The 18,734-nt window shown below is 42.3% G+C and overlaps 1 protein-coding gene and 1 pseudogene across 3 annotated transcripts in view; both read left to right on the top strand.

Annotated features, from left to right (window-relative positions):
* Nucleotides 1-794: 794 nt before the first annotated feature.
* On the top strand, nucleotides 795-1,903 carry LOC121037513 (macrophage-capping protein-like; annotated as a pseudogene).
* A 1,854-nt stretch (nucleotides 1,904-3,757) lies between these two features.
* Nucleotides 3,758-18,734, top strand: part of PLA2G12B (phospholipase A2 group XIIB) — a 30,849-nt gene continuing 15,872 nt past the window's right edge. For 2 of the 3 annotated variants that reach the window (XM_040485347.1, XM_040485346.1), the window contains exons 1-2: nucleotides 3,759-4,107; nucleotides 16,730-16,818. In XM_040485347.1, the coding sequence (XP_040341281.1) occupies nucleotides 3,897-4,107; nucleotides 16,730-16,818 (300 nt within the window). In that variant the 5' untranslated portion in view covers nucleotides 3,759-3,896. Of the gene's footprint in view, nucleotides 4,108-16,729; nucleotides 16,819-18,734 lie in introns of all 3 variants that reach the window. The other variant, XM_040485348.1, reaches the window with a different exon arrangement.

Below are 18,734 nucleotides of genomic sequence, written 5' to 3'. Positions count from 1 at the left end.
AAATACCCGAAATATGGAGGGGAGAGGAGTAAAGAATGAGTTCAAGATTAAGGACCATCAGCTTAATATATATTGCTTCAGCTTAATATATGTTGCATAAGATGTTACATATCAACTGAATGGTAGCCATAGATCAAAACAGTAATAGATACACAAAAAATAAAGAGCAAGGAATCTAAGTTTATCACTAAAGAAAACCAGCAAACCATGAAAGAGAGAAAGAGAAGAAAGGATAAGAGGCCAACTACAAAAACAACCACAAAACAAGTAACAAAATAGCAATAAATATGCATCTATCAATAATGTCAATGGACTAAACGCTCCAATCAAAAGAAAGGGTAACAGAGTGGATTAAAAAAACAAGACCCTAGGCGCCTGGGTGGTTCAGTTGGTTGAGCGTCTGACTTCGGCTCAGGTCAAGATCTCAGGGTTCGTGAGTTTGAGCCCCACATCAGGCTCACTGCTGTCAGTGCAGAGCCCACTTCGGATCCTCCGTCCTCCTCTCTCTGCCTCTCCCCAACTTGCTCTCTCTCAAAAATAAATAGAACATTTAAAAAAATAAAAAAAATAAGACCCATCTATAGGCTGCCTACAAGAGACTCATGAAATGAGTCGCATGCAGATTGAAATGAGGGGATGGAGAAACATTAATCACGCAAACGGATGTCAGAAGAAAGCTGGAATAGCAATATTCTGTTGGACGGAATAGAATTTAGAACAAAGTCTGCAGGAAGAAACAAAGAAGCACTATACATAATAATAAAGGGGGCTGCTGGAGCTACTGAGCAAGGTGGTGGCAGAACTGGAAACAGCATGTACACATTCCTCCCCCAGACTGGTTCTCCATTCCCAGCCTGGGGGCAGGATCCCTGCCCGCATGTATGGTGGGTGGAGAAGCTGAAGCCAGTGCCAGTAGCACATGAGAACCAGGGCATCTTCCCTCTGGAGGGACTCCTACCTAGTGCTGCACAATGGTCCAGAGGAGCTCTCCCACTTGCACCTATGGATAGGACAGCAGCCATCCTGGGATGAACAGGGGGCCTGTGCTGGGCTGGTCATGCACCTCAACACCCTGCCTGGCGAGAGGCTGGTGCAGCACCGAGAGGTGCAAGGCAGTGAGTTTGACCTCTTCATGAGCTACTTCTCATGTGGCCTCAAGTACCAGGAAGGTGGAGTAGAGTCAGCATTTCACAAGACCTCCTCAGGGGCCACTCTAGCTGCCACCAAGAAACTCTACCAGATCAAGAGGAAGAAGAACATCCATGCCACTGAAAGGGCACTGAGCTGAGACAGCTTCAACACTGGGGACTGCCCCATCCTGGACCTGGGCCAGAATATCTTTGCCTGGTGTGGTGGCAAGTTCGACATCCTGGAGCACTGCAAGGTGCGGTACCTGGACATGGCCATCTGGGACAGTGAGCGACAGGGCAAGGCCCAAGTGGAGATTGTCACTGATGGGGAAGAGCCTGTAGAGATGATCCAGGTCCTGGGCCCCACGCCTCATCTGAAGGAGGGCAATCCCGAGGAAGACCTCATGGCTGACCAGACAAATGCCAAGGCTGTGGCTCTGTATAAGGTCTCCGTTGCCACTGAACATCAACCTGACTAAGGTGACTGACTCCAGTCCCTCTGCCCTCAAGTTGCTGCTATCTGATGACTGCTTTGTGCTGGACAGTGATGCTTTGTGGCAAGCTCTACATCTGGAAGGGGTAAAAACCTAACAAGAATGAGTGGCATGTAGGCTCCACGTGGCTAAGGGCTTCATCTCCTGCATATGGTATGCCCCAAACACTCAGGTGGAGATTTTTCCCCAGAGTCATGAGTGCCCCATCTTCAAGCAATTATTCAAGGACTGAAAATGAGGATGGGCCTCTCCCTGCCCCCTGCCTACTTTCTCCTTCTCCAGCTGCCTGATTAGTGCTGAGGTGTCCCCATGAAGTTTCAATAAATGAGACTAGTGCTTTCCTGGAAACAAAAATAAAGGAGACGATGCAACAAGGAGATATACAACAATTGTAAATATTTATGCATCCAACATGGGAGCATCCAAATATATAACGCAGTTAATAACAACATAAGGGAACTAATCAATAGTAATACAATAATAGTAGAGGACCTTAAAACTCCACTTACATCATTGGACAGATATCCAAACAGAAAATCAAAAAGCAAACAGTGGCTTTGAATGACACACTGGACCAGATGGATTTAACAGATATATTCAGAACATTCCCTCCTAAAAACAGCAGAATACACATTCTTTTCAAGTACACATGGAATGTTCTCCAGAATAGATCACATATTAGGCCACAAAACGTGCCTCAACAAAGTTAGCCGGGAATGAGGGTGGGCGTCTCCCCTCCCTCTGCCCACTTTCTCCTTCTCCAGCTGCCTCAGTGCTGGGGTGCCCCATGGATGTTCCCATTTTCATTGTGACTGGGCCCCACAAATCATGCACCAGGCCCTGATCCCCACTTCACCAGTGACAGCCTGTCCATTTCTGAGTCCTTTCACCTTTGTGTCTCAGTTTTCTCACCTCTCAAAATGGAACAATATCCACCTTACTTCACAGAATTGATGTGAAACACACATACACTGGTTTGGAATATATAGATGCTTTAAAATACTGGTGGCATTGTTGTTCATATGATTTTTTTTTAAAGTAGGCTCCATGCCCCTTACGGGACTTGAACTCACAATCCTGAAATCAAGACCTGAGCTGAGATCAAGTCAGATGCTTAACCGACTGAGCCACCCAGGTGCCCCCATGATGAAATATTTTTTAACCATTGCCCTTTCTGGAGTCTGAGTCTCTAGACAAAAAGATTTCTTATCCAAAATGAAGAAATGTAATTCATTATCTTCTATGGGGCTTGCCAGACTTTTGAGAGGGAACCTATATGACTCATTTGGTTCATAAAGATATCATTTATAGAGACTAGTGATCTCATGGAGTTTATTTCTTCATGTGGCTAAAAGCAAAGTATGAACTGAAAGTGATGCCAAAACTCTGGTCTTAGTCAACAGTCTTAAAGCCTAAACTTTCAAATTCTGTTTCTGATAAACCCTTTAGTTAGTTTCTAAGCAGCTTGAGTAAAAACAACACAAGGAGAGTGGAGTTTCCTCAGCATCATCTCTGGGCAATCTGTAGAGATCAGACACTGTTGAGTGGAAATGAAAACACTGCTGTAAGCAGAGAGGCAAAAATGTCCCAGCACCAGCGTGGCTGCACTTAGGAGCTCTGCGGGGTTGGAGGACAGAGGCTGAGAGCCAAGAAGAGACTAAGGCAGAAGCCGGGGTCCCGAATCTGAAAGCCCACTTCACACACACGTAGGACACACGGATAATATCCTGACCATTGGTATGGGTGCCATTGTTAACCCGCTGACATTGGGGGTTTCCTGAGCTCTCAATACATCCTCCTAAATCTCCCTAGAGACCATGCACAGATGGTCTTAGGGGTGGTGCTGGGATCTTGGGACAAGATCTTGTGTCAAGAGGCTAGCCCTAAAGGACCAAATTTGTAACTGATCAATAGGTTAACAAGTTGGTTGGGGGCAGAATTCCAATTGCTCCACCACTCGTGCCTCCTACAAGTTGGCCAACATCTCCCTCCTCCAGGGCTGTGGAATCCACTTTGAAGTGTTCTCTCTGACTGGCCATCCCTCAGACAGGCCCTCCCACTGCCTAACCTTTACCCTTTCTAATTGCCCTGATCTCATCCCAACCTCCATTGCTATGTTTAAAGTCCACCTCTGGGGAATACACAGATTGAGTGTTCCAGGTAACCCCCTTCCCAGTCCTGCTTGACATCTGGCCAGCAGGCTGCATACCTGGATTTCCTGGGACACTGGCTGGGGTTTGAGGAAAGACCTCAGCACCCAGCTGGCTTCAGGATGAAGCTGGCCACTGGCTTCTTGATTTTGTGGCTCAGCCTGTGGGGTGGCCCAGCTCGGAGTGACACCAGCCCTGATGCAGAGGAGTCCTATTCAGACTGGGGCCTTCGGCACATCAGGGGCAGTTTTGAATCTGTCAACAGCTACTTCGATTCCTTTCTGGAGCTGCTGGGAGGGAAAAATGGAGTCTGTCAGTACAGATGCCGATACGGTGAGTGCATGCGCAGTTTCTCTTCCTGGTGGGCCTGTGAACAGTGGGAGCAGGGTCTCAGTCTGTCACACACTTTTCCCTGCCATTCACCTCCTAAGTCGGTTTGCCGGATTCAGCAAATAAAAATACGGGATTCCCAGTGAAACGTGCATTTCAAATAAACAACCAATAATTTGTTAATATATTTGAAATATTTGGGACACACTTACACTGACAAATTATCGGTTGTTTATCTGAAATGCACATTTCACTGAGTTTCCTGGATTTTTGCTAACAAACTTACTCCAGGGAAACGGCTTCATTTTAGTGAGTTTGTTGTGAGGCCATTACTTAGAAACAAGAAGTATGGGTGGGGGTCGGGGAGAAACTCCTCTTTGTGAGGAGTTCCCAGGGATGAAAACTTGAGCTGAACATTCAGAGAAAATTCTACTGGGAGGTGAAACAGCTTCCTCAGTCACTCTGTGCTAAGCTTGGAGATGGATTCTTCTTTCCTCCTAATGTAGTTCACACCTCCCTGCCAGCTCTGTCAGTCCCTGATGGGCATCCGTGTGTCCGACCCTCCTAAGAGAGCTTACAGAGTATGACTGCCTCAATCAGCAATGGCAGGCCTTCAGGGGTTAGGAAGGGCTTGCTGCCAGCTGTCTCTGCCCTGAGCAGGTCTCAGACTGTCCCTCAGGCCTGGCGTCAGATGTACAGTTGTGAACGGGTAGGGCACTACCCTGCCTGAGTTGTAAAGAGGGTACGTGGGAGCCAGGGTGCACTTCCAGCTGCCAGGAATTGTCCCTGGTGTCAGTTCTTCCTTCTCCACGCTAGGAGTCAATTTAAGGGCAGCAGGAAGCGGGGCCCTGGACCTTGCTGCTGGGAGGCAGGAGTAACTTCAAAAGGGGAGGAGAGTGGTTTTCGAAAGCATGCACGGTTTCATATAGTATTAGTTTTATGGTTTAGGTTATCAAATATTTCATCATGGGATCGGAGATGGAAATGGTGAGTCAGTCTAGCCTAGCAGGAAAACATTTAAGAAATATTTTCTCCAAACACTTTTGAGAAAGAGAGAAAGAGAGAGAGACAAAAAAGCTGCATAATTGCTGGACTCACCCAATCAGCCTCACTCACTCCCTTTTTACCTGTGAGCAGGGGACATCACTTCCTTACAAACCATGAGTGACTCAATGGGTAATCCTTGAGGCAGAACCAAAAATCTTGCAGCATAAAAGTTTGAACCATATACAGTTATGGCAAACAAAAGAGTCGCATCTTCTATGTGATGATCCCTTAGGGCAAAAAGCCATCTGCGCTGGGCCTACCTGGGCTCCTGGCCCCATCTTCGGCCAACGTGGGTTGGACAAAGGCAGAGGTGACTTGTCACTGGACTGTGCTCACCTAGTTTGCATCAGTGGTGCAGGGAGGGGGTTAACTCACTTCAGGTATTTCTTCAACACAGGTGCTATTTTCCTTCCTAGAGGCGATAGGAGACTTGGGTCTGTGGTTTAGCAAATAGATAACCACGGGGATTGTTTAGGAAAACAAGAGTCAAACCTTCTTCTTTCTTCTCTGGCAAAACAGCATTAAAAGATTTCAGCAAATTTTGGTTGCAAGCTTCTACCTGGGCAGGGGCAGCAGCTACTAGTGGGGGATGGGACAGTCAACAGAGACATTGCTGGAAGGCAAATAACTCCACTCACTCTGAAAACAGAACCTGTGAAAGGAGGGGCCTGAAAAACATACAAAATAGGGGGTTAAGCCTTATTACCTTTGGAACTTAGTGGAGCCAAGAACCTGGAGGCCATGGCCAAACAGCACAAAATATCTTCTCAGGTTGATTATGAATCAAGCAATCTTTGGAACAGAAAATACCTAATAATTAACTGGGTCTCTCTGTCCTTTTTCAGTTTGCTTTGTGGTACACTTCTTGTGCACCACGCCTCTATCCCCAAAGCAGTGGTTGTCAAACTCCTCTGCTTTGAAGTCTCTAGTGGGCTTAAAAAGACTGCTATCTTTCCCCACCCCCCACCACATTTCTGATTGGGTAGGTGGGTAGGTCAGGGGTGGAGCCACAAAATTTACATTTTTAAAAGTTCCCAGGTGATCCTGGTGCAGGACCACATTTTCAGGAAAAAAAAAAAAAAATCAATTTTAAAGGTTACAATCTTTTGTCAGAGGAAATAATTTAGCAACAATTAGTCTACCAAAAAAATTTTTTTTTCTATTTGATAAGTACTTAACCACTACTTAAAACCATAGTTCTCTATCTTGGCCCTGTACTTACCAGCACCTGGGGGTCTTTAAAAACTCCTGTGCCCAATCAGAATCTCCATGGGCTGGACCCAGATGTCAGTATTTAAAAAAAAATTTTTAAAGTGTTTTTCAAATGTTTATTTATTATGAGAGAGAGAGAGCGAGCACAAGCAGGGGAGGGCCGGAGAGAGAGGGAGAGAAAGAATCCCCAGCAGGCTCCGCACTGGCAGCGCAGAGCCTGATGCTAGGCTGGAACTCATGAACTGTGAGATCATGACCTGAGCAGAAGCCAGACGCTTAACTGAGCCACCCAGACATGCCCAGATTATCACTATTCTTAATGTTTCCCAGGTGATTACCAAGTGTATGGAGCACTATTTTATTTTTTTAAATTTTTTTTCAACGTTTATTTATTTTTGCGACAGAGAGAGACAGAGCATGAACGGGGGAGGGTCAGAGAGAGAGGGAGACACAGAATCGGAAACAGGCTCCAGGCTCTGAGCCATCAGCCCAGAGCCTGACGCGGGGCTCGAACTCACGGACCGCGAGATCGTGACCTAGCTGAAGTCGGACGCTTAACCGACTGCGCCACCCAAGCGCCCCTATGGAGCACTATTTTAATAGGTCTTTCGTGGAGAACTTCAGCCTGTAGGTTGTTCTGACAGATGAAGGTGTGTTTGTGGCCTGGTAGCCTACAACATTGTGTCAGCATTGGTTTCCCCACTTCTTAGATCTACAGCAGCTTGTTTTCATGTCAACACATAAAATCTGTACTTGTTAAGGATCAGACTGTAAATACAATGAGATTCAGCAGGTATTAATAGCAGATGTAGCACAGCTGCTACAAGGGGTATGCACTAATGTGATCAAGATTTCCTCTCCCCGCTGCCAGAGATTCTGATTCAATAGGTCTGTGGTAGGACCCGGGAACTGCACGGGAGGCCCTTGAACTAACCAGGCTTTGAGAAATACTAGTAATGGAAAAATCATGGGTTTGAAGTGGGGGTGGGTGTGTGTGAATTCCATTGCTGGTGACCTTGGGCAAGTTATCTAACTCTCTCAACCTTTGTTGACTCATGTTTTTGTTTTTTTTTAATTAAAAAAATTTTTTTAAGTGTATTTACTTTTGAAAGAGAGAGAGAGCATGAGCTGCAGAGCGGCAGAGAGAGAGGGAGACACAGAATCTGAAGCAGGCTGTAGGCTCTGACCTGTCAGCACAGAGCCTGATGCAGGGCTTGAATCCACGAACTGTGAGATTATGACCTGAGCTTCATGACCTGAGCCAAAGTTGACCCTCAACTGACTGAGCCACCCAGGTACTCTTGTTGACTCATGTTTATAAATGTTAATAACACCTACCTTGCAAGGTTGTTATAAGAATTAAGAATTAGTGCGAGGTATGGAGCACGGCAGGTACCGAACAAGTTTTACAAATGTTATGAGAAATATGGCCTGGTAAACAGGTTAAATACGCATTCAGATTCTTCCAGTTCTCTTTCAACATAAACACACACACACACACACACACACACACACACACAAATCCCACAGGCTGGACAATACCTTCTCAGCTTCTGGAAGAAATCATCAAATGATAATTCAAGTGTTCTGTGCTTTTATGAAGGAGGAGGGTCTCTGCAGCAGAGTTTGCGTGTCTTGTAAATTATGATTGAAAGTACTGGTCCAAGGACACCTGGGTGGCTCAGCTGGTTAAGGGTCCGACTCTTGATTTTGGCTCAGGTCATGATCTCATAGTTCGTTGACACGGAGCCCTGCGTTGGGCTCTCTGCTGGCAGTGTAGAGCCTGCTTGGCATTCTCTCTCTCTCCCTTGCTCTCTGCCCCTCCCCCACTCACGTGTGCATGCGCATTCTCTCTCTCTCTCTTTCTCTCTCACAAAATAAATAGAATTAAAAAAAAAAAAAAAAGATACTGGTCCACACTCATACTTTGATAAAAAGACCTCATGATAGAGGTGCCTGGATGGCTCAGTCAGTTAAACGTCTGACTTTGGCTTAGGTCATGATCTCACAGCTCGTGAGTTCCAGCCCTGTGTCAGGCTCTGTGCTGACAGCTCAGAGCCTGGAGCCTGCTTTGGATTCTGTGTCTCCCTCTCTCTCTCTCTCTCTCTCTGCCCCTCCCCCCTTCGTGCTCTATCTCATTCTCTCTCTCTGTCAAAAATAAATAAACATTAAAAAAAAGACCTCATGATGAATTTCTTCTTGGGTTTAGTTCTAGGAAAAAAAGTATCTCTAAATATCTTTTAGGGGCGCCTGGGTGGCACAGTCGGTTAAGCGTCCGACTTCAGCCAGGTCACGATCTCGCGGTCCGTGAGTTCGAGCCCCTCGTCAGGCTCTGGGCGGATGGCTCAGAGCCTGGAACCTGTTTCCGATTCTGTGTCTCCCTCTCTCTCTGCCCCTCCCCCGTTCATGCTCTGTCTCTATCTGTCCCAAAAATAAATAAACGTTGAAAAATAAAATTAAAAAAAAAAATAAATAAATATCTTTTAATCTGTTTAAAATCTTAGAGCAAAATTTTATGAACCTGTGAGTTCGTATCTTTTTCCAGGGAAAGGATTCACAGCCTTAATCAGATTCTTAAGGGGATCTATAGCTTGAAAAAAGGAAACAGCTACTGGTTTAGAGGCAAAGATTGTTCTTGTGCTAGGGTGACCAACTGTCCGGTCTGCTGGCGGCTGAGGGGAGAGGCGGGGTTGGGGTGGGGATTCCTGGGACATGGACTTTCAGTACTAACACAGGGACAGTCCCAGGCGAACCAGGACAAGTTGGTCATCCTCCCTCCTGCAGTAACTTAATCTGTTTTAGTAACTGAAATAGAGTTTATTGCTTCAGTAAAATTGTCAGAGTTCTGCTTTGTTCCCTTGGTGTGTTACTCATGCTGTATTTGAGTGTTTCTGGAAGGACATACATTTCAAATAAAGTAGTCTGATTCCTTAGTAGATCTCTAGCAGAGCAAAGCTCCTGCAGGAGCCAGCTGGGTGGGGAGAAGGGACACACCCTCCCGGGAAGATGTAACCCTTGATCTGGGTAATAAAGCACAGAAGTTTTTATTGTTCTTTTCAGTGACAAAACTGAGAGGGAAGAAAGGCTGGGTCCAGGAGGCAGTGTGCATGCTTGTGGTAGAACTCGGGTTTTGTGTCTAACCCTCCTCTTAAATCTCCCTCATTTGTCTTTTAAGTGTCTGACGTGTTTTATGGTGTCTCAGTTTGTTCAGAGGTTTTAATTTTCATAAGATCAAGTCTGTCAGTCTTTTCCTTTATGGCTTCTGAATTGTTTGCCTTGCTTAGAAAGCCACCCTCACATCATGATTATAACAACCTTTTGCTAATTTTTTTCTGTGAAAGCAGCCATGTCTAATATGTAATAAATGAGTGTTTCTGTGTTCCAATTAAACCTTTTTACAGACACTAAAATTTGAACTTCATATAATTTTCACGTCACAAAATAATATCCTTCTTTTGACTCCCTCCCACCAATTATTTAAAAATATAAAAACAATTGTCAGCTGGAAGGTTATATAAAAACAGGCGATGGGTTGGTCTTGGGTCATCGTTTGTCAACCCCTGAATTAGAGGATCAAGTCAGCCTCCCAATTCTATAAATAGCCAAAATCAGAAAATAAAATTAGTCTGTGGGCGTAGTCCATTATTGATGCCCAGACTCAAAACATCAAACTGTAAAGACTCATTGCTAAGCTCAACTCAAAACTACTCAAGCTATAATTTGAGGATATAGTAAATTATTTCTGCCCAGATTCAAGCCATGACCTTTTTTCTTAGAACTTTTCCTTCAAGCTTCATTCCTAAACAGAATTCCTGCAGCTATCATAAACTATTAAATAAATACAAAAATTAAAAATAACCAGCAGGAAAGGTGGCTAGTGTCTGTAGTTGGCGTTCCATTAGCTTTCAAACTGGGATATCAGAATTTTATCTTCTATGAGTTATCAAGTACAAAAAAGGTAGAGGGAAACCCAGGAAACTCCGCAGAGTCTACTGCAAAAGCTCTTTATCAACAAAATTATTAAAGGCATAAGTTTCATCATAAAAATTATGCATTAGTTTCTTCATTAAAAATGTTCCTCCTGATTTCTATAAAGCTAGTATGTGTAGAACATCTGTAAAGGAACAATCCAAAGAAAAAATAAAATCACCATAATATTACCTACAAGAGACAATTCACATTTAATCTATGGCATAGTATGATTATTTTAATATGTGTATTTTGATTAATAACATTACTTAATACATTTTAACCATTCCCCAACTCCCAGTAATTCTGGCACACACATACACACACACACACACACACACACACACAGTAGGTTAGTAGGGTATCATTGGTAGGGTACATTTCTCAAGAACTTTGAAAAGTAATGCAGGGATTACTGGTGGGCTGGCAGACTCCATCAACAAGCACAGTACTTCTCCATTATAAATAAAAAATGTTAGGTGAAAATAAAACATTAGAAAAGATACGCCCTCAAGCTAGAATGGAATAAATGGAAACTTATAAGTTCTGTTGAAGAGGAACACTAATGCTAAAGTAATGAGCAGGAGCTGATGCTAAAACCCTTGGGGTTTTTAAGATCACATGTAGACTCGAGGGGCTGAGGAATGGGTTTTAATACTCATACAAAGAGAGAAAGAGTAACTTTCACTTGTAAGAATTGGGAATCTGGAACTGAACAGTCTGTATAAAGCTTAAAGCCCGAGGAGCTGCCCAGTCTGTTTAAAATAGGTTAGAAAATATCTACCCAATATTTCAAGAAAGTAGCAGGGATGATTTCCATTCACCTGGGGCTGAGACTTAAAGGGGGAAATAAAGAACATCTGCCAAAAAATCACTACTCCAAACATATTCTATTCACACATGTGGAATTTGAACTTAAACAGTTGGCCTGATGTGAGTTTCCCAAGCTGAGAAATTAACATAAATACTAGTGTCTCAAGGATCTTAAGGCTCCTAGAGCCACAGCAAAGGTAATTGAGGAACCAATATGTAGTACATGACCCAGGGCACAGAAATTCCTTCAGGAAAAAAAAAAGCCCTTCTGAAGATAAGGTCTTACTGAAAAATTATACACTCTGTGAAAAAAATAATCAATCAGGAGGGAGAGTCAGCAGACACTAAAAAAACTGACTTGTATCCCAAAGACTGGAGATTATAAAAGAATATTTGAAATCATTAAAGAAATAAAACAAGGACTAGAAAACATAATAAAAAGACAGAACTCGGTGAAAATGAATACATAGATTTAAAAGAAGAATCAAATTGGATCCCAAGAAGTGAAAATTATAGTTCTTGATAGGAAAAAAAAAAAAAAAAACAGCAGATGGGTTAAATAGCAGATTAGTGAACCTAGAGAGAATTAGTGAAATGGAAAATAGATTTGATGAGCTAGACAAAATTCAGCACAGAGAGAGAAAAAAGATGGAAAATGTAAAAGAGAGGTTAAGATATATGAAGGACAGAATTAAGAAGATTCATCATTCAGTAGTAAGAAGCCCAGGAGAAGAAAGTAGGGAGTATGAAGAAAAGAAAATATTCAGACGGTGGCTGTGAATTATCCGAGGTGAAAGAAACCAGGTCTTCAGATTTTTCCAATCAAGATAAGGATATACAATCCACATCTAGATACAGTGTAGTGAAACTGTGAGGATGTGGAGAAATTGGAGCCCTTGTGCAATTGCAACCCTTGTGTTGGGAGGGCAAAATGCTACAGCTGCTGTGGAACACAGTTTGACAATTTCTCAGAAAGTTCAACATTGAACTACCATATGACCCAGCAATTCCACCACGTAGGTATATGTACCCCAAAGAACTGAAAACAGATATTCAAACAAATATTTTTGCACGCAAGTGTTCATAGCAGAACTCTTCACGATAGCCAACAGATGAAAACAACCAAAATGTCCATCAGTGGATGGATGAATAAACAAATTGTGGTATATTCAGAGAATGGTATATTATTCAGCCATCAAGTGGAACGAAGTACTGATACATGCTACAACACAGATGAACCATGAAAACATTATGTTAAGTGAAAGAAGGCATATATATTGTATGGTTATATAGTGTATGGTTCCATTTATTCAAATATCCAGAATAGGCAAATCTCTAGAGACAGAAAGCAGATTAGTGAGGGGCGCTTGGCTGGCTCAGTTGGAGGAGCATGCAACTCTTGATCTTGGCGTTGTGAGTTTGAGCCCTATGTGGGGTATAGAGATTACTTTAAAAAAGTCTTTAAAAAAAGTAGATTAGTGCTTGCCAAAGATTGGGAGAAGGGGAGAATAGGAAATGACTATTTAATGAACATTTGGTCTCCTTTGGAGGGTGATGAAATGTTTTTGGAAGTAGACAGAGACAATGGTTACACAACACTATGAATGTACTGAACACCACTGAACTGTGCACTTTAAGATGGAAATGTGAATTTCACCTAAAAAAAGAAAATAGACTTCATCAAAATTAAAAACTTTGGCTATTCAAAAATACCATCAAGAAAGTGAAAAGACAAGGGGCACCTGGGTGGCTCAGTCGGTTAAGCGTCCGACTTCAGCTCAGGTCACGATCTCACAGTCCGTGAGTTCGAGCCCCGCGTTGGGCTCTGGGCTGATGGCTCAGAGCCTGGAGCCTGCTTCCGATTCTGTGTCTCCCTCTCTCTCTGCCCCTCCCCCGTTCATGCTCTGTCTCTCTCTGTCTCAAAAATAAATAAACGTTAAAAAAAAAAAGTGAAAAGACAAACCACAAAATGGGACAAAATATCTGCAAAGAAGATATATATGTGAGTGGCCAATAAGTACAGGAAAAGATGATCAACATAATTAGTTATTAGGAAAGTGCAAATCAAAATGACCATTAAATACCACTTCACACTCATTATAATGGCTGTAATAAAAAAGATTATAGCAAGTAGAGGAGAGGATGTGGAGAAATTAGTACCTTTATACATTGCTGTAGGGAATGTAAAATTTTGTCACCACTTTGGAAAATAGTCTGTTAGTTCCTGAAAATGTTAAACAGAGTTAGCATATGACCCAGAAGTTTCATTCCTATGGGGGAAATGAAAACATATTGTCCACACAAAAATGTTTGTGGTAGCATTTTTCAGATAAGCCAAAAAGTGGAAAAAACCTAAATGTTCATCATATTTACTTGGCAATAAAAAAGAATGAAATTCTGACACGTGTTACAACATAGATGAACCTTGAAAACATTATGCTAAGAAGCCAGAAACAAAAGGCCACATATTGTATGATTTCATTTCTGTGAAATGTCCAGAATAGGCTAATTTACAGAGATAGAAAGTTGATTAGTGATTGCCTAGGGCTAATAGATAATCCCATCTTGGAAGCAACATACCTCCACTTCTGCCATGTTTTCTAGGTCGCATAGACCAACCCTGGGACAATATACAAGGGCATGAATACCAAGAGACTGGGATTGCTGGGTGCCATCTTGAATGATGATCTCATACACTCATTTTACCACAGAAACAAATACCAAACAGACTGTGGCAGAGACTGCTTATTGTATCCTAATGTCTTCCCCTTTGTCCGTAGTAATAAACCCCTCCCTACAATTTTAAGCTGGGCTCATGGTGCCTACACTGAATAAAAACTTCAATTCCTAGCCCATTTTTGCCAGTAGATATTGCTGTTTGATTAAGATCTGGACAAAGGGAAGTAAGAGGAAGTGATGTATAATTTTGGAATGTGTTTATTAAAGAGAGGAGCTATGACCCTTCTAACTCCTTCTTTTATCCTGCTGTTTGTAATATGGATGTGTTGGCTGAAGCTCCATCTTGAACCATGAGGGCCAGGGTTGCATTCCAGGGCTGGTAGAGCAGAAAGTTAGAAGCAGTGTAGGTTCCAGAGAAGTGTAGATTTACCATATGAGCCCTATAATCTTTAATTCTGGGTTATGATATATTCTATCTTGTTTAAGCATCAGAATAATACAGTATGTTGGAGACAGAGTAAATATATGGTGAAAATGAATACTCTACTGAAGGACATAAAGGAAGACCCAACTAAATAGAAAACTGTACTATACCCATGTTTGGGAAGACAGAATATTATAAGAAATTCAGTTATCTCCAGGTTAATCTATAAAGTCAATGTACTTTCAATCAAAATCCTGCACTATCACTTGTAGAATTTACTAAAATGACTCTAAAATTCCTTGCAAAACTATAGGTCCAAGAGCAGTCAAAAACAATTTTTAAGAGTAATAAGGAGTGGCACCTGGGTGGCTCAGTTGGTTGAGCATCCGACTTAGGCTCAGGTCATGATCTCATGGCTCATGAGTGGGAGCCCTGCGTCGGACTCTGTACTGACAGCTCAGAGCCTGGAGCCTACTTCAGATTCTGTCTCCATCTCTCTCTGCCCCTCCCCCACTCAACACTGTCTCTCTCTCTCTCAAATATAAATAAACATTTTTTAAAAAGTTAAAAAAAGAATACTAAGGAGGGAGGTCCTTAAATCATAGACTTAATATCTAAAAATTAAAACAGAAAGGGGAGTGCATAGGGAGCTTCAACTGTACTTGTGACAGTTAATTAAACAGAAAAAATATGTATAGTAAGTTTGGCTAAGTTAACATTTATTATGTTTGTGTAGTGGGCTCATGAATGTTTGTTTCTCTGATTTTCCTTCATAATACAAAATAATTAAAAATAAAATACCTTGGGGGCGCCTGAGTGGCGCAGTCGGTTAAGCGTCCGACTTCAGCCAGGTCACGATCTCGCGGTCCGGGGGAGTTCGAGCCCCGCGTCAGGCTCTGGGCTGATGGCTCCGGAGCCTGGAGCCTGTTTCCGATTCTGTGTCTCCCTCCCTCTCTGCCCCTCCCCCATTCATGCTCTGTCTCTCTCTGTCCCAAAAATAAATAAACGTTGAAAAAAAAAATAAATAAAAATAAAATACCTTGTAGGAGAAGGTAAAAGAAAAGAAAGAAAAAATAAATGCTATATGCCTCACTCTGAGGATTAATTCTTAGCTTATTTCCTCAGTCTTATGCTCTGTCTTGCGTCTCCTAAAAAGGGGCAAAGGGTTGTGATAGAAGAACATGGGCTTTGGAGACATAAAACAGGAAATCTGGATTTATATCCTACTTCCCCCACTTAGTACATGACTTAGGCAAGTCACACGCCCCCTTAGTCCCCCTTTTCTTATCTGGGTAACAGGATGAAAATGCTCACTGCCAAATTGTCCTGCAGGGCTCTCTCTCTCTCCTTTTTAAATTAATTGTTATTTTTTTATTTGGGAGAGAGAGAGAGAGAGAGAGAGAGAGAGAGAAGCAGAGAGAATCTCAAGTAGGCTCCATGCTCAGCGCAGAACCTCAGGCAGGGCTCAATCTCAAGGCACCGTGAGATCATGACCTAAGCCGAAATCAAGAGTCAGGATGCTTAACTTACTTAGCCACCCACCCAGGTGCCTTCAGGGTTCTCTTTACCAATGATAACTACCATCATTAACATTGACAACATTTCTTTCTCAATAATTGAAAGATTATAACATAACTCAAAAGTCATGTAGGAGAAACCAAGAAATTCAAAGCCTGCCAGATGGTTTCTGCTTAGTTCTATGATACAAAGTCTCACATACTGCATGGTAATGATTTCTATGCTCTTTGATCAATAATGCTTTGCCTACATTTATGGAATCTTGCAAAATTTCCTTCAAGATATTCTGAAAAAAGTTTTGTGGTACTGTTATAATTCTTATTTGTTAAATGTGTGATCAGGTAGTGTTCTGCTTTTTCTGTGCATGGCGTGTGGTCTTATGGATGGAGTAAGACACCTTGAGTTTTGGTTCCATTTTTCCATGGACCTTACCTTTAAAGTCATGCACTTAAGAAACATTAGAATTGTTAGTAAATAAATGCTCATAAAATTCTTTAAGATTAGGAGAGAAACGCCAACCTGGCATGAAGATTATTATCCTTTTATGACATTATTGACATCATCACCATCATTGCCACCAAATTTGGATGTGAATATCTGGTGAGAAATGATGACTTAAAAAAAAATTTTTTTTAATGTTTATTGAAAGAGAGAGAGAGAGAGAGAGAGCACACAAGCGAGTGGGGGAGGGTCAGAGAGAGGGAGACACAGAATCTGAAACAGGCTCCAGGCTCCGAGCTGTCAGCACAGAGCCGACGTGGGGCTCCAACTCACAGACTGTGAGATCATGACCTGAGCCAAAGTTGGATGCTTAACCAACTGAGCCACCCAGGCTCCCCAGAAATGATGACTTTTAAAGGAAAAATTGAATATGCTTTAAGATAATTTTTATTTGATGAATATTCCCAAATGTTTAATTTCTAAATATTTCTTCCTGCTTCTTTCCTCTCTTTCTCCTGCTAGGAAAGGCACCAATGCCCAGACCCGGCTACAAGCCTCAGGAGCCCAACGGCTGCAGCTCCTATTTCCTGGGTCTTAAGGTACCAGAAAGTGTATGTACCGCCACAATTATTTTCTTAGTTGATTGGTTTTAACTAAGACAAGTCCGAGAGTTCTCACTAATGGGAGTGATCATTTATGGAATATAGCTTTAATGTTTATTTATTTTTTAGAGAGAGTAGGAGACAGAGTGCGAGCAGGGGAGGGGCAGAGAGAGAGGGAGACACAGAATCCGAAGCAGGCTCCAGGCTCCAAGCTGTCAGCACAGAGCCCGATGTGGGGCTCAAACTCATGAACTGCAAGATCATGACCAGAGCCAAAGTCGGATGCTTAACCGACTGAGCCACCCAGGCATCCCTAATTAAGTATTTTAAATTGGATTCAGAGTAAGGGAGATAATTTTCAAAGAAAGTATCCAATATCCTCTTATCAAGGACAGTTGTCCCTCAGATAAGACCTTGTGTAGTGAACTTTAAAATCACCACTGCAAATACCAGCCAAATATTAGGGGATCAAACATAACTTCATGTGAAATCTGACAAGTGTGACTTATTTAAATTAATGAGACTTTCCTATGATGTCCTGAAGCCATTGGCACTGAACAGTGAGAACTGGTTGCTATATCATCAGGACTTTTGCAAGTGGTTGACCTCATGCCTGGTAGCACCAAACCAGCTATGTTTAGAGTTTTAAGATCATAGTAATCTGCACACACACACACCCCCACACAAGCATGCCCCATCCACACACACACATCTAGCCTCCGGCTAAACACTTCTCATCACACCAATGGCCATTTCTCAAGCTACTGGCCTCCCCTGAAAACAAGTAATAAACTGATTTCTTTCAAGACCTCTTGGGGGCCCTTGTATCTTTTTTACTTCAGAAAAGATGTGTTACATAAAATGTAGATAGAGGGATTTCCCATCTAAGCCATGATTTTGAATTGTGTCTTAATCAGGCTAAACATCACTTTTCTGCTGATTCAAAAGATTTTACTTTGTAATAGTTTTATAAGCAGCATAACGTTTACTCTTTTAATGAAAATGCTGCCCACTAATGTGGCATAATTTGGCAAATTGAGAAAAGGTCCCCTTTCCTCTTCCATTTGTCAGAAATTTATCTTAATATCACTCTTGGAAATTAATATTTTTCTTAGAAAAGGAAATTTGACTGCCATTGGCTAGACATTTTTCTTAATAAATATACAAATCTATGATATCTTGTGGGACAGTGCCCCCTTTGATATGACACTCTTGTGCACTGTACAACCTGCACAGCCGTATTCCCAACCTCGCCCACAACCATCAATATGTGTATGGACACAGAAGAAAGACAATCTTTCCAAATATATATTTATATTAGAGAAACCCCTTTTTTGGCTAATATACTTTACTTGATTCCAACTAGGAGCTATAGAAGTGGCATTAAAACCTCAATAAAGATGTAAAAGTGGGCTTGGGAGTTAAGATGGTGGAAGGTAGGGAGACCCTAGGCTGGGTTTCAAAACCCATCCTTTGAACACAGCAAGATAAACGTCAAATCATTTTGAATATCCAAGAACTCGATCTGAGGACTGAAAGAGAAAAATGCACTAGTGGGATGCATAGGTGGCTCAGTCGACTGAGCATCCAACCCTCGATTTTGGCTCAGGCCATGATCCCAGGGTTGTGGGATTGAGTCCCTCATTGGGGTCTGCACTGAACATGAAGCTTGCTTAAGATTCTCTTTCTTGGGGCACCTGGGTGGCTCAGTCAGTTAAGCATCCAACTCTTGATTTTGGCTCAGGTCATGATTTCACAGTTTGTGAGATCAAGCTCTGCATCAGGCTCTGTGTAGACAGTGTGGAGCTTGCTTGGAAATCTCTCTCCCTCTCTCTCTGCCCTTCCCCCAGTAGTGCTCTTTCTCTCTAAATAAATAAATAAATATGAAAAAAATTTAAAAAGATTCTCTCTCTCTCTCTCTCCGC

This window comes from Herpailurus yagouaroundi, unplaced genomic scaffold, assembly GCF_014898765.1.
Source record: "Herpailurus yagouaroundi ecotype Mexico unplaced genomic scaffold, PumYag 163, whole genome shotgun sequence".
NCBI lineage: Eukaryota > Metazoa > Chordata > Mammalia > Carnivora > Felidae > Herpailurus > Herpailurus yagouaroundi.
The sequence above is the reverse complement of the archived record's forward strand: the minus strand, read 5'-3'. Positions and strand labels throughout refer to the sequence as shown.